The sequence below is a fragment of the Coffea arabica genome, chromosome 8c (assembly GCF_036785885.1).
Source record: "Coffea arabica cultivar ET-39 chromosome 8c, Coffea Arabica ET-39 HiFi, whole genome shotgun sequence".
Classification (NCBI taxonomy): Eukaryota; Viridiplantae; Streptophyta; class Magnoliopsida; order Gentianales; family Rubiaceae; genus Coffea; species Coffea arabica.
The window spans coordinates 12251986-12268355 of record NC_092325.1 but is presented as its reverse complement, the minus strand read 5'-3'; the positions used below and the strand labels follow the sequence as shown (position 1 = coordinate 12268355).

Sequence of the window (16370 nt, the reverse complement as noted above, 5' to 3'; positions counted from 1 at the left end):
AGTTTAAAACCAATTTATACCCGTTTGACTGCAAGTATACAGGTCAACTAGTAGTTTAGGGCATATATCGGGTCGATCCCACAAGGAAGATTGGGCAATTACCGGCACTACTAAAGTTTCTCTATCATTTAGAAAATCAATGAATTAAAAGAGATAAAACTATGCTAAACCTATGCAAGATAAAAACAAATGAAAGCTCCTTAGGTCATGATATTCCTAACTACTCATGCAAGTGTTATTTTTGAATCATTCAATACTACTATCTGGGCTAGTTTTGGCGTAACTTCCTTATGTATGTGAAACCTACTTTCGTAGTGAATGAACTATACTTATAACTAATCCATACCTACTTTCGTAGTGAATCAACTATACTTATAACTAATCCATACCTACTCTCGTGGTTATGAACTTAGCTACAAGTTCATTTCTTCTATGAAATTATATGAAATGAATCATTAAAGCAACATAGGTGCACCTCTACTCTCGTGAGTGTACTCCCTAGGTTTAACACTTCTTGAACTAATGTTAAATCTGAATTTTCATTGAAGAAATAACACCTTTGGATAATCACGATTATATGGTACCAAATTAATCATGATTTAAAGAGCTAAAGTGCTAAATAACTTGCTCAAAATAATAGCATCAAATAGCCAAAAAATAAACACCAACAATCACAAAAAGTTCAACCAAACCCAAGGCATAAGCTTTAGACACACATAATAAACATAGAATCCAAACTTGTATATTAACTAAACTTAGAATCAAGTACAAAAGATAAATAGTTGGAAAGGAAAAGTAACCCTTGTCATATAAGCTCTTTCCTTGCCTTCTTCATCTCCATCTTCATCTTTGCTTAGCTAATAAACAAGAAGGATGAACTACTAGTTAAACTATCCTATACTATACTAACCTAACACTAAGAAAATGTAAGAACTACATTTTTGTGGTATTTCTTGCACTCTCCAAGCTCTCTTGATCCTTGCAAGTCCATGGCTATTTATAGATGATTTAGTCAAGAAATGAGGCTTCAAACATCACTTTTACAGCTACAAAGTTGTTGTCACACGTCCATAATAGCTGTGAATTATTGGAGGAGGAAACAAGTTGTGCAAGTGGAGAGCAGCCATTTCTGACTAGAATCCGGCCACAAATCCGGCCTTCATCTTGCCGGATTGCTCCCCTGCCATACTTAGCAATTTCTGTCTAGTCTTCAAGGCATTCCAATTTTTTATCAAATTCAATTGGACTTTTCTCAATGATAGAAGCTGAATTAACTCTTGACCAAAACATAAAACTTGTAGCTCTTTGAGTTAGCTTTCCAATGCATCAAGAACCATTTCATTTGGATTTGTGTAGGTGGACAAATGACAAAAATACCCTTGACTGCTCACTGCCTTGTCTTAGCTTCGACCATAGAAAATTAGCTACTGTAATTCGGCTTTTTGACCTGGAAAACCTTCAAACTGGATTTTGATGTCTCCCGATGAATTGTAGTTCTATCTCTTATCTTCAAAATAGTTCAAGAATCATCTCAATCTGATCATTATAGCTCAAGTTATAGCCGAAATACAAAGATGTGTCAAAGCTGTCAACTTCCTGTTTCATCCAAATGAAGTATAGTTCCAACTCCTATACAAATTATGGACAAAATGCAAGTAAAAAGTGACAAAAACCTTATTTAATCACTTAAAAGCATTTTACACCAATTATAGCCAAAATGTTCCATTTCTTTTCTGCAATATTGCCAAAATGACTAAAAATATCATTCAAATATAACATAAATTAGTCACTTGTCAGCATCTATTTGATTATCACTTGATCAAAAGAAATTCGACATTTTAGACCAATAAAATCATTCATCAACCAATGAAATATCTTGTGAGAAGAAAGACAAACGTGTAACATGATTACATTTTTGTACAGAGAAATCGTTATATATAAGCAAAAAGGAAAACCAAAAAAGAAAGTCCATAACATAGGCCCCACTTAAATGGTGAGTTTTTTGGATGTTTGTATAAACTTTATAGTAATTTACCGTAGAAGTGGTAGAATATTTTTGTAAAAAAAATGAAAATTTCTTTTTTTTCTTTTCTTTTTCATTTCTCTCTTTTTTTTCATCCTTGCCACTGCCACGAATCCCATCACCACCAACCACGGCCTCCTTCGTTGGCCATCATCACCTTGGATTGGCATCTCTTTGTTTTTTCCTCTCTTTTTCCTTTTGCTCGCTCTCCCTCCCTTCTCCTTCCTCCCACTTCCTCTCGTATCCCTCATCCTTCTCCTTTTCCCCTCTCCTACCGATCCCTCTCCCTCATCCGTCCCTCACCCGTCCCTCACCTGCCTCCATGAGGGAGTATAGGTGGTAGGGAAAGGGAGAAAGGAGGAGGAGATGGGAAGAGGAGAGGAGGAGAGTAAGAGGAGGGAGGATAGGGGAAGGAGCGAGGAGGATAGGGAGGGAGGGAGGGTGAAAAGAAAAGAAAAAAAAAAGAAAAGCAAATAGAGAGGAGTAGCTAGTGCCACCGACAATGTTGGTGGTGGGCGGTTGAGGTGAAGAAGGGAGGGAAGAAGAAGAAAAGAAGGAAGGGAAAAAGTTTAGTGTGTTTTTTTTTTAAAAGTATTTTAAAGTACGCATTTTAAAAATTCTGAGAAATTTTTTTAAGGTTCTTGTAACTAAATTTTTAAAAAAAAATTGCAAAAGAAAAACTCACCAGAAAATTGAGGAGCCAAATTCCAAGATGAAAAGAAACTTGTTTCAACATAACCAATTTTCTTGATTACCCTTTTAATCTAAAGCAAATAAAACTTGTTTCAACATACATTTCCAATGCTATCTCACAGCACGGCAGCATTTGTCACAAATACAATATAGGTTAATTCTACTTTGTACCTTTTAATTATATTTGAATTCTTACTTTATTCTTAAACTTTAAAATGGAATAGTTTACCCTTTAAAATATGAAATATGCCCACTTTAATTCTTATAATATAAAAATTTATTCTATTTTTAATCTCTTAAGTACAAAATTCATTTCACTTTTGTCCTTTTTAAAGTATAAAATTTTGTCTCATTTAGACATAACATCTAAGGTTCAGTTAAAGAATTTACTTATTTGGGTCAAATTCTATATTGCAAGGATTAAAGTATCTCATTTTAAAATTAAAGGAAAAAATGGGAATACAAGTATAGTTTAAAGGACCAAATCTGGCTTGAGATGAGGTCAAAACAGATGAGTTTTGGAATATTAATCACAATAAATTCAAACTAGCATAGCAGAAAAATACAGCAGTATTTGGACGGTGAAATGTGAATCACAATATGATCTAATAAAACTGCAGACAATTGCTTTAAAAGCATACCAAATTTCTCTACTAATATTTGGTACAATCAACTGGCAAGAAGGAGAGCTTCTGGTTTATAAGATCATATCCAATAAGAAAATTCATCTGCGACAAGTTTCCGAAAATGGCAATATCATCGGAAGGAACAAATGTGAGACAAATTGTCCCTTCACTCACTTGAATGAATGTACTAGTTGGAGGCAATACCACATCTGCACCAGTAAAGTGTACCACAAGATTTGGCAACTTGATGTTATCCTCCACCTGATAACAAAGGCCCAAGAGGCCATTAGGATCGGATACCTGTTTACCATTGATGGATTCCTTCAATGTAGATTGCAAATCATCATAAAATTGTTGAGGGAGGAATGTTAAGGTTGTTCCAGAATCTATAATTATATTCCCTTCGTCAGTGGTGTTATCCAACTTGGACGAGGACGAATTTTCGTATGCAATCTGCTTATCTGCAACACTAATGCCTTCAAGATTGATAAAGTAGAAAGTGTCCGGATTTTTCTTGATCAATGGAGTTGAAACTACGTTAGAGCCCAAAACTACAGCATTGTTGCCAAATTTGATCTTGCTTGAAACGTTTGATTCAGAAACCAAAGGCGTCAAGCAGTAGGAAAATCTTCCACCAATTGATTTGCTCAATTGCGTGACAATAGAAACTGCTCCCCCTCCAAGTCCAACGATTCCAGAAGCAGTTTCATTGAACGTGCCATCGTTTTGGTGCCCACAACCAAAAACAACTCCTGGGATCGAAATACTTTTTCCAGAACTCGACTTAAATGTAAACGTTTCTGCACCAAGACTACCAATACTGTAAGAATTGTCTCCATAAGACAATCTGTACGCGCAATTGTTTCCATCATCACAACTGGAAGTTCCGACAGCAGCACAGGATGCAGACTCGCATGATATTTCTCTGTAGGTTGATGTTCTGTGAGGATCGAAAACTGGGGCATCTTGCTTGTAGCATTGACTACAAGGCTTGCATTGTGTCCATGTCAGATCGCTGCCCGTGTCAGCAATTGCTAGAACATCTACTGGCGGTGTTCCAATGGATACTTTCATTAGATATTCCCCATTCTTAGATGTGATGTAGGATTGGATTTGTGCTGATGAATCCAGTGCATGGTTGGAATCAGATTGAGAAGTTCGTTTCTTGAAATATGCAGCTCGAGAGAACGATCGGTGAAAGGCATTATTCAGTTGTTCGTAGTGTGACTTGGAGGGATCATGAAAGGGGGATTTTTGAGTGTCACGATGGATTAAATCAACAGAGAAGCCACCAGTTTTTCCTTCAATGAGTGGAAATTCAGAGATAAGAATCAAGGTTACAAGGAATCTTAGCGTGGAAAAGATACAGAAAACAGAAATCTTTGCAGCCATGGTTTAGGAATTTTGAGAAGATTGATGCCTGGAGAAAATATGAATCTGATTGGTATTCTTTTCCTACCATCTTATAGTAACCTAAGGGTTCAACGGAAGAATATGGAAAGTCACAAGGAGATTTGTTTTGGAACCAAAAATGGAGAAAGAAATACGAAATGTGGAAGATTTTTAATGGAGTATTCATGGAATGTTTCCTTATTATGTGTGAAAAAGAAACTTATAAGCAAATTTGAGATTTGAATACAGAATGTGAAAGAATTCAGAGGGGCGTGGATGGAACTTTGCTAATTTGTTTCTGATTGAAAAGGAATTAAGCAAGGTTTTTGGAATGATCCTGGCAATATTTATTGCTTATGTGCACAATGAATGGGATTTGGTTTCTAGATACATTGATTTGCAACGTATTTTCAGGAACATGTGTTTTATTCGTCATCTCCTTCATTGACTATCATTACTTGTACAAATGTACTAAACTGAAGCAACAAACAAAATAAAGGGAATGAATTCTTTCTAAAGATATGAATTTGAATGAAGGAACGGACTGAGAAATGAACATTGAAAGGGTTTGTTTAATGAGTACCTAATGAAACTCGCCAAAAGGTCACTCGTTTTCTTGGAAGAAAGAAGTATTTGACGGTGTTAAAAAAAAGAGCATATGATGGAATCTAGTTGAGATGGGTGTAATTGAAGCCTAAGATATAGATTTCTTTTTAAACTAGTTAAAAAGCACACATGAGAAGCTTAGAGGGACCTTAAGGTGTTAGCTTTTTCCAAAAATTGAGATTAACTTGGAAAAAGTTCCATCTTGTGAATGCCGATCACCAACACTGCTTAAGAGGGGCATCGGATTTTTTTTTTTTTCATATTCCTACTGCTACTCCAGACCACTTTAGGGGGGCAACGGATCTTCTGTACCACACCCTGTCTCACATTCTGTCCCACTCTTTAGAATCTCGCCAAGTGTCCCTTAATAAACCAAACCCTCAAACAACTCAACTTGGACCATATTAAGTTAATTAATCGATTAATCGGGCAAAGAAACTTAATCTCTTTAACCAATATAACCAAAACCGATTAAAATTAAAACATAATTACGGTCGTTTCAGCCTCTGCTTCATTGACTCTTCTTCTTCCTCCTCCTTCGGATTCCTCAAAACCTTTTCCCTTTTCCCCCCTCCAACCCATCGATGGAATTCCAACGGCTTTTTCAAAATTGTCACATGCGCTGCTCCGAAGCATGGCATTCACTCCATTGAAGCAATTGAAACTATTGTCGGGTATCAAGCTGCTATCTTTATCTTTGGCCTTTCTAGAAAATCCAGATTGCTTTTTAGTGCACCTTGGACGAGTTTATTGCGGTTTCATTTTTTGTTCTCTCGGTTGCGGTTTTTTTTTTTATTTTTTATGCCATTTGTAGTGATTTTTTTATTGTTTGAGGTTTTTGATGGATGGCGTTAGGTGGGTTTTGTTTCTGGTTAAAGTGGAGGGATATTTGGGCGGTTGATTGTTGAATGTACTGAGTGAAACTGCTGATTGGTTGCATCGTGGATACTTTACTGAATGTTCTGAAATTTCGTCCTTTGATCTGTGATAGGGACTGTGAATTCAATTGGCAACCTTGGTCTTACTACTCTTATCTCTTGTTTATGATTATTATTTATAAGACCCGTGAAATTCAATATCAAGTATCCATCCACGATGGGGACTCAGACTCTCTCACATGGGACTAGTAATTTTTTGAGCCACAAAAGTATTGGTAGTTTTGAAAAAAAAAAAAGAGTATTGGTAGTGTTTTCCAAATGAACCTTCCTCAAGTCGTTGGGATGTTGAGTGTGACGTAAAATATTGTGCAAAATTGTGACAACATGGGGTTAAACTAAGGGAGAAAATTCTTTGTTTTGTCTCGGTGATGTCAATGTGTAGTATGTCTTGTAAAGAATGTAACCAAATTCTTACATTGGGAAAAAGCAAGAAGAAGTGAAGTGATGGAACAATGAGCATGATTTAACAATGGAGCAAAACAGGCTATGATTTGATGTCTTCAAGTTCAATAGCACAACAACATGCATCAATAAGTTTTGTCCAAGTAAGAAAAAACCTTGATTAATTGTTTAATCTTATATATATTAGTTTGATAATTTACAATTATAATTCAATATATTTGCTAACTTTGGGTCCGTTTTTGTAGGCACAAGAACTTGAAAATAATAATGATTCTGATTAACAAGTTGTTGAAAATGGGAAAATTGAATGAAGATGCTTCTGAAGAAATGGAGGACGAGACAATGGGATTGCGTTCATGGATTAATTAGACCTTTAAGTGGAATAATACTTTGTGCTTATACTTCAATTGATTTTGATATTTTTGTTTACATTTCTGCTAATATAATTAGACCTTTGAGGGCAAGGAGTTCATATATTCTTTGATTCCGTGACTACAGTTGCTGTATTTGATTTGTGCCAAAGTAAGAGAGCCTTTGGACTTTTTCCCATAATGTTTGAAAGAAACATGAAATTCAAAAGAAGATATCAAAAGGTAGGCTTCCGCTGCTGATGCTGTCCCATGTATATCAGTATATGTCCAAAAAATTCAACAACCTCTTGTTCGAATGGGAAGGATAAAATTCAGCAACAATTTAAATGCAGATCCTCGACTAACAGTAAAAACAAGTACAAACTCATTCTCAGGAATGTTCAAGTAATCCATAATTTTGGTTTTAATATCATGCTCCACAGTACCTTCCTCTGCACACATGATTGCTCAAATTTGCAGTAATTTCCGTTAAGCTAAATGTAGATGAATCCCAATACTGTAGCGTTTGAGAATAAGAAAACAACCCGTACAAAGACAGCTGAATCCAAATAAAAAATGAGGTTAATAGCGATCAGAAAATCAAGATTTAAACAAGCAAAATATATATAGATGCAAGGAAAGATACTGCATGAAAGTTGAAGAAATATATAAGGTAGAATCCCAAGGAGAATTATATGGGGGCCACAAATTTCATGAATGGCTCTCAAAACTTCTTCATTTGAATCACCTAGAAGACTCTTTTCAGAAGAGGTGGAAATTTCTGGCTATTGATCTTCTCTCTCTTAAACGTACACAGGGCAGCAATGGTTTTAATTTGGTATTGGTTATTCAGATCATCACTCACTCAATACAAGTTCAAATTGAGAATGGTTTATGGTGTCGAAAACTAGATTCAAAAGGCTACAATTCATCAGAACAAGTCGTTAAGAAACAAGTAACAAGTAAACATAATACCTTCAATTCTAAAACAAGATCATGAAAAACCCAATAAATTTCGGGATCTCAAACTGATCCCCAACAAAAGCAGTTTCCTCTTCTTTACCCTTAAATTGGGATTTCTTCCCACTGTTATTCTGGCCTTGCAGAGCCTCTAGTTGCATCTTCAATGTTGACACATTAACAATTTTTCCGGCCTTCACAAACTCATCAAATTCTTCCAATTTATTGACAATTTCGGCAAAGGAACACCCAGTCATTCGAAAAATTTCCTCAAAATAGGGCGGGTCATGAGCTTTGATGAACGTGCGAACAATCTCATTTTCAGTCATGGGAGGCTCCACTTTGGCAGCCAATTTTCTCCATCCCCTCGTATACGTCTTGTGGTCCTCCGATGGTTTCCTCTTAGTCCCCTCCAATGTGGTCCTCATTGGAGCAAGCTCGCAATTATATTCGTACTGCCTCATAAAAGCAGTTGACAAATCCATCCAAGATCTCATATCCTCAGGCTTCAAATTGGAATACCAATCCAACGCGTCGCCTTCTAGACTTTCGGGAAATAAGCGCATAGGTAGACTCTCATCATCTATCGGCTTCCCTAGCTTGTTTGCAAACATCCGAAGGTGTGTTTTGGGATTGCCAGTTCCATCATACTTGCTAAATTTGGGTGCTTTGAAACCCATTGGCAATTGCATATTCGGAAACAGGCACAGCTCGTTGTAATCCAAACCTCCTTGCTTGTTCAAACCTTGGTTTTTCCTTATGAACTCTTCAAACCGATCCAATCTCTTTAGCAAGTTTTTATCCACTGGTGCAGATGATTCCCCAACTTCAGCTTTTCCTTGGGCAGCGGTATCTAGGGTAAATGGCTCAGCGGTAGAGTAATAATGGGGTCCCTGAGGTTCGAATAGCATGCTCATAGCAATTGGCGCTTTGGAGAATTTGGGCATGAGAAGGGTTAATTTGGATGTTAGATGCATAAGTAGGTGGTGGGCCATGAGTGGGATAGGGAGAGGCTTCTTCAGGTGGATTTATAACTTGGAAAGTAACAAAGGTTTGAATATAAGGTAAGAATATGGCTTGAGATTCAGATTGGCCAGGGGGTAAGGGCTCATGTTGTTCACCGCTAGCACCACCGGCTACCAGTTGATCGATTACGCGCCGTTGGGCCATCATTTCAACGCTTAGCTCATTAAATCGGTTTAGAATTTCGCTCAGTTGAGCTCCCAGATTTGCCGAGTCAATCGGTGATGTGGTTGCGGGCCTATCAGATGATTCTGGATGGGTACTCATGTTTACACTATCTCTTGAAGCTCGGCTACGTGATCGGGTGATAATGGGGCTTCTTCGGGTAGCTATATTTGTAATTACTACTTGAGAATGTAGGAAAACCCTTATTAGATGCCCTTCTTGATTGACTGTTGTCAAAAAGAAAAGAAAAAGACAGGAGTTAGTAAAAATTAAAGTAATTCGGATGCATGTCCTATTGGAGGACCCTTTTTGTGCCAAGGGTAAGCCTAACATGATGTAATCCTCTGAGGTAGGCACTATACCATACCTGATGAATCCGATTAACTGATTGAGTGAAAAAATGATTTGAAAACTTGGCCAATTGGAGTGAGAAGAGACATTTGTCTTAAAAATGAGGACAAAGTCCGAATGGATTGCTTGTTTTGATCGACGCATGATGTGCAAAAGAGCCTGCTCTTGAAAGGGTTGCAATGTCTCGACTAATTTATTCAGTGAACCTTAGACTTAAACCCTAAAAGGGAATAAGCGGGTCAAATGGATAGGATGAAATTGACGACTTATTCAAAAATCGACCAGATTACCCAAAAAGGGTAAATTGGTCAAATGAATTGATTGAAATTGATGATTATTTATTCAAAATTGAATGGATAACCCTAAAAATGAAGTAAACTAATCAAATGAATTGAATGAAATCAATTGACCAAACAGATCGAGTGAAATAATGATTTATTCAAAATCGATCGAATTGCCCTAAAAACAGGTAAACTGGTCAAATGGAGCGGACAAAATTGATGAGTTATTCAACAACGACTAGATTGCCCTAAAAATGAGTGGATTGATAAAATGGACTGGATGAATTTGATGGTTCATTTGAAAATCAATTGAATTGTCGACCCATTGGTAGTTTCAAAACTCATTGCGATGCATTAGTCTATGAGCCTTCTAAAATCAAGGTTTGGCCTCCATATATTTATCGTCTCAACAATGGGAAATTATTTATGAATTTCTTCAAATTAAAGTCCTTTACGCAAGGGAATTGCTTACTAATTTTGTTAAAAATGGCCAAAAAATGAGTGTTAGATGCCCATATTCCAATGTGCAAAAATTGCTTTGCCGTCTTTGAAAAGATCGGATCTTACCTTACCTTGTGCACTCCCCCTTCGGACAGTACAGGAAATATAAACGTGCAAGTCTCATTGGATTATATATCCGAGATATAGGGCGGTTTGTTCATAATACGGGATCCCCTAAATGACATTCCCTTCTAAGGTGGATGCATGATGCCAGTTTATTAAAGCAATAAAATATACAATTTACATGAAAACGTGACATAAGGAACCCTTTAATATGCCAGGGTAGGCCTAAAAATGACATGCCATTATTAATTTACGAATGAAATATACCGAAATTTCTAAACGTGCAATAGCCTATCTATGAGGGTTGGTCCTAAAAGAGGATCATGCTAGACCTCTTATTTTCCTAACGTTTGTGAATGCAAAAGACAAGAGACAATGAAACGTCAGTTCAACACATAATCACATAAGACGTTGGGCAATTAGATGATATAAAAAGCAACAAAGATAAGTAAGGAAAAAAGGGTAGGACCCCTCCCCTCGTGCATAGTGTCCTTAATAGGGTAAGGTCGACTCTACCCTAGGTAATTCTAATATGGATGCATGAGGTTTGGCTCACTAATGCATCTAGACTCAATAAGGCTTCGGCTCCCAAGCCTTCAGACCTAAAGGCGAAGGGTCATCACTCCCAGGGCCTTTGATCGGTGGCTCGAGTGATCCCTTAGGTAGCGCTATGGACGCAGAGTACACCATCCGCCTACCCAAGGCAATCAATCCTAATCCTACAAGGAGGTGTGGGATGGCGCCCACGAAAAAGAAAAAAAATAGGGTAAATAAAACTATACATGCACGTATGAAGTGCTTCGTTTGGAGGGGAGAGATCGAGAACCAACGCAAGGCTCTAAGGTAATATCCCCCTACCCAAATGCAATACAAAGCGCGAGATCACTCACATAAATCATTCACCCATCAAATCAATCGTACGCAAATGTGTGAGGGAGAGAGTTGATACGTGCGAAATGCAAAAATCCTAACAAAGGAAAAATGCAACCCTAAACATCCAAATGCGATATATGAAAAGGTTAAAAAAAGAAAAGGATTGACTAAATCAAATTTGTTCGGACTCTCTAAGTCCCCAGTGGAGTCGCCAGCCATCGAGCCCCATTTTTTATAAAATAAATAAAATAAATGACGAGTTTAGAAAAAATGACTTTTGATTCAATTTTTTATTGGAAAATGAATTTTTGAAAAAAACTTGGGTCTAAATGGGACTTGAAAATGCGACGATTTGACCCAAAATGTAGTTTAAAAAGGGTTTTTTGAACGAAAAATGGAGTCGCCACTTGGTATAGAGTTAAGGTGTACCAAGTCACCTAAAAATGAATTTGAACCCTTTTTAAACGATTCCAAGTCTACGAAAATCAGAGAAAAAGATTTGGGAGTCACATTTGAAGAAAGGGAAGGCAAGGATAAGAATCCAAGGCACCCTTTCAACCTAGCCAAGGCTAGTTGCGCGATTTAGTCAAAAATTTTCTTATTTTAACCTAAAAATTTATCACATTTGGATGTACTATATGAATGCAAATCCTAGACCTAGGAGGGTATCAGGGGGTCGAAATGTATCTTCAAAACTTACTTGGTACCAATCACATTAATTGTGACGCCCAATAAAAACTCTTCGAAGAAGTCACAAATAATGCAAGTCATGAGACTCGAAAGAAAGAAAAAGTAAAGAAAATAATAATATACAAATGTGTATGACCTAAAGGAATGCATCATAATGGGTGCGGGGGACTAATGTTTGTGACTCAATGTTCCCTTTAATAGAGGGAATGCGAGCGTGTTAAGGCTAGAGAAGCCAAACTCGTCCATATCCCATATCCAGGGGGTTTTTCCTAGTCTAATCAAGCAAATGTACTAATCTAGGTCTAATGCTTAGATGAAAAGCAAGTCTAATGTCATGTTTCATACAAAGGGGTAAAGAATATATATATAAAGGAAAATACGGAATAGGGGATATAAGTAGAAGGGAATATGGGATAAAGGATGTACATATATAAGAAAGTGTCATGCAACATGGTAAAACCCTAAAGGTGAAAACATGCATGAGATGAAGTGTCACACAACCATGATCTAACGCTCGAGGGGCTCCTAAGGGTCTAGCGTTGGATTAACCCATGTCTACAATTTCCCATTAGCATTGGACTAGTGAGAAAAGTCGGAACAAAGAGGCACAACTAGCGTTGGACTAGTGTGGATTCGAGAAATTGACCACAACTAGCATTGGACTAGTGTGGTGACGTCACACATCGGTTACAATCAAATAAATTATGTAAGACCCACTAAAAGCATGTAAACACATAAATCACATAGAGCACATAACACATAAGCATGCTTGTCTAGATGCATAATCCTAGGGAAAGCGATTAAACACATAGGCATATAGGCACACACAAACACATAGCACGCAAGCCCTATCTATTACAAAGGGGGATGCCTACTACAATCTAAAGGGGGAATACTTAGAAAAGTAAATCCTAACTATTACATTGGCTAGCTAAGACATGTCTTCAAAAGAGGCGTCAAAACCTAGCTATCACAAATTGGGGTTCAAATGCCCTCAAATGATTTGCCAATTAAGAAAACAAAATAAAAAGAAAGCGAAACAGGCAATTAAAAATGAAAAGCGAATTAAAGCATGCATATTCACACATAACACGTAGGAGCACGTAGGAGAAATAAAATCAAGAGGATAGAGGTTACCTCCCTTGCAATGGAAATCCAATGAAAGAGAAATTAGCTTCAAAAACCATAAAGGGGTCAAGGCACCAATTTAATAGTAACATATAATCAAACAAAACAAGTTAAACTTAACAAATCATCAAATCCCTCTTAATTGCAACTTAAATGAACTCAAATAATGCATAATTTCAAAGAAGGTAAATTATTGATCAAATTTTCTAAAATAGAAAAAACTACCAAGGACCCAATTACAAATATTAACCAAGCATTCAAACCCAATTAAACATTTTAGGAAACTTCAAGACCCATAAATAATGAAAAGGTCAAGCAATGGTTCAAATTGCAATTACTCTAGGACCTAATTGCAAGAAATCAGCACATAATTGGGCCTTTGTAGTACGAGGAGAAACATATGAGGTTGAAATGCAAATTTTGAAAGATCTTCATGCATGCAAACCAAAGAGACGTTATTTCCATGAAGGTTCTGCACTTCCTTCTTCTGCAACCATTTTACACACTTTTTTTTTATGCAGCTTAGATGCATACATGCCGAACACCACAAGAGAGTTCTAATTGGTTCGCTAGCTAAACAGAATGCAAAAACTTGGGACAAGAGAGAGGAACAATACAACAAAGCTGCTGAACTTAACGTGCAACTAAACTACATCAACATTTTACAGCAAATTTCAGGTACTTTGAGATTCCAGCAATTACGTGCAATGAATTCTGGTACCAAACTCAAATCAAAAGCAAACATTCATCAACACAGATACCCTAGAAACCCTCAACACCCCTTGATGAACACCATAGTCACTGACAATCCAAGCGAATGAAAACATGAGGGAATTGCAAGGTAAAGAAAACTGCAGTTGGTTTCTGACGAATTAATAGGGGATCATCAGTGTGACGCCCCGAAAGAAGGAGTGCGAGAACCCGAGAATTTTCTACGTTTCTAGGGTTTATTTTATTAATCGCCCGCCTTTACTACATTTTTTTTATTAGAAAATTTCCCAGATAATTTTTATGAGTAAATATAGTTTTTAGATGATTTTTCTAGTATTAGTTAGTTTTTGAGAAATTAAGAACGTATATCAGACGTGGGACCCACTAGTGCGGTAAGTTCGAAAAAATTCGACCAGTTAGGTTAAGTTTTGGATACTGGGTTTAATTTATCGGGTGTTATGAGATATTTAGAGGTACCAAATGGATAGGTGTGAGAGAGACAAAAGTTAGGCAAGCAATTAATGAAAGTGACATGTGTCACTTAGAGATTTAATCCTACTTTTGACTTACTATTCATGCTTTTACCATTTTACCAAATAACTCAAAAATTTGACCCAAAAATAGCAAGCTTGAAACCGGCCCTCCCTAGGAAGAAAAGAAAAGAAAAGCTCTCCAAAAATTTGATCCAAACTTGCTCAATCTTCCACTCCTATCGTTTGATTTTGGTTTTGCTCCACAAAACTCCTCCACTTGGTGATTTTGAAGTGATTGGTGAAGTTGTTTGAAAAGCTAAGGTGTTGAATTGCTTCCTTTCTTGTTTTATAAGGTGAGTGACTAAGAAACTACTCTTTTCTTTCCAATAATATTTACTTAGTAACTTATGTGAGTTGAGGTGATGATTGTGGGCACTATTTCATGATTTTGGGTTGAATTGGTGAAGTTTTATAATTAGTGGTGATTTTTCTGTTTTTCTATGATTATTATTATATGGTCATTTATGATGATGGGAAATGATATAGGATGAAGCTAGAAGGTGTATATGGTGGTTAATTGTAAGAAATTTGTGACGTCCCACATCTCCCTAAGGCGGACCAAAGGGTATCCGCGGACGCCTGCCCAGCTCTCGCCAGGACTCAAGCAATACTATTCATGCTTAACGCCAGTCCGAACGTCACAACAAGATAGAATAACATAAACACAAAATGCGAAAGCGTTCAAGCTTAACAATCATCCATTATCCAACCCATAGATAAGGCGTTCAAGATACAACTTAAATCCCAAATATACGTCAGGCCCAAAAGTTACACTTCAATTCCAAAATACAACCCCAACAAAGGGCATAGCCAAAATGTAATAGAAACCTTAAAACAAAAGTACAGCGAAGGTTTTCTCCATACTTCTCCGAGACTCGATCCTGTTAAGGAAAACAAAACTATGGGGTGAGCTAAACGCTCGTGAGGCCAAGAACACACATGCAAGCACTTAGTCAAATAACAAACCCAACTTTAATAAATAAAGTCATGTCTTTTCAATAATCAATCATTTAAACAGGAAAAGTAATCAGAAACAATTCAAGGATATAGTAGCTCTCAGGAGCTAAGTTCCACTCGATCTGCCGATGTCATTCGTATACCTTCCCGCATTGACCCTCCTGTCAACCGGGTCGGTATTTCCATTTCCGTAGATCACCACTTACTTCCCTCCGTCCACCGTACACCCCAAGGGCCCACAAGTCTATTATTGGGCGATACTCTACGAGTATGCCAAGCAAGACCTCTTATTAGGTCGAGCTTATGTGTATCTCATGGCTCGCCCCAGTCCCCGACCAAACCCATTACCGGCTCGAGTCTAAGGTTGGCCTATGAGTTTGGGCGTCCCCCATTCATTTGAAAGTCGAGGAGGTTCACTCCAACGACATAAGCATTCATGACATAACATTGCATTTCATTCATTCATTACATTTCATTCGTTCATTTGAAATTAGAACGAGTGCGATAAAGTACGCACCGCCCTTATTTTTAAAACTTCCAACAAATACCACAAATAAGCAAGTATCAAAATTCACACACTTGACACTCACCGAGCAATTCGATAAGAAATATATTTCTGGGAGTTCAAGTGTCCACGGTGAGATCCTCTTGAAGGTCTCCTTGCGCGCCTGGCAATTTAATAGCGGATAATCATACAATTAACCCACTTATCAAGAAGATTGTACACTAGTACAATCTAAGAATTATTTTGCAAAAAGGGACCTCAATTACACGTAAATCGAGGTTCAACTTGCCTTTTATTATGTACAATATTATTTGAGTTTTTATCATGAAAATCGAGGGCAAAACGTTTAAGAATATCAAAAGAATAAAGAGTTCTTGAAAAACTCTATTTCTTTGAAATTGGAAAATTTTTCAGTTTTACGATAAATCTTTGAAAAATCGTAACTCGTTCGGTATAAGTCAAGAATTGGAAAACTTTATACCGTTGGAAACCTCTTAGAAAGTACTATAAGTTTCTAGAAGACACTTTTCTATGAATCGAAGTGAAATGTGTTCAAAAATGAGCTTGAAGACGCAGGGTTGGTTTTCATGGCAGAATTA

At 37.1% G+C, this 16370-nt stretch overlaps 1 protein-coding gene across 1 annotated transcript; it reads right to left on the bottom strand.

Moving 5' to 3' along the window:
- Positions 1-3369: 3369 nt before the first annotated feature.
- On the bottom strand, positions 3370-4734 carry LOC113705801 (aspartic proteinase CDR1-like). The gene has a single exon (XM_027227709.2). The coding sequence runs from the start codon at positions 4732-4734 to the stop codon at positions 3370-3372; it is 1365 nt and encodes a 454-aa protein (XP_027083510.2).
- Positions 4735-16370: the final 11636 nt, after the last annotated feature.

Coding starts and splice junctions, on each gene's coding strand:
- LOC113705801 (XM_027227709.2), bottom strand. CDS start 4,734: ATGGCTGCAAAGATTTCTGTTTTCTGTATCTTTTCCACGCTAAGATTC.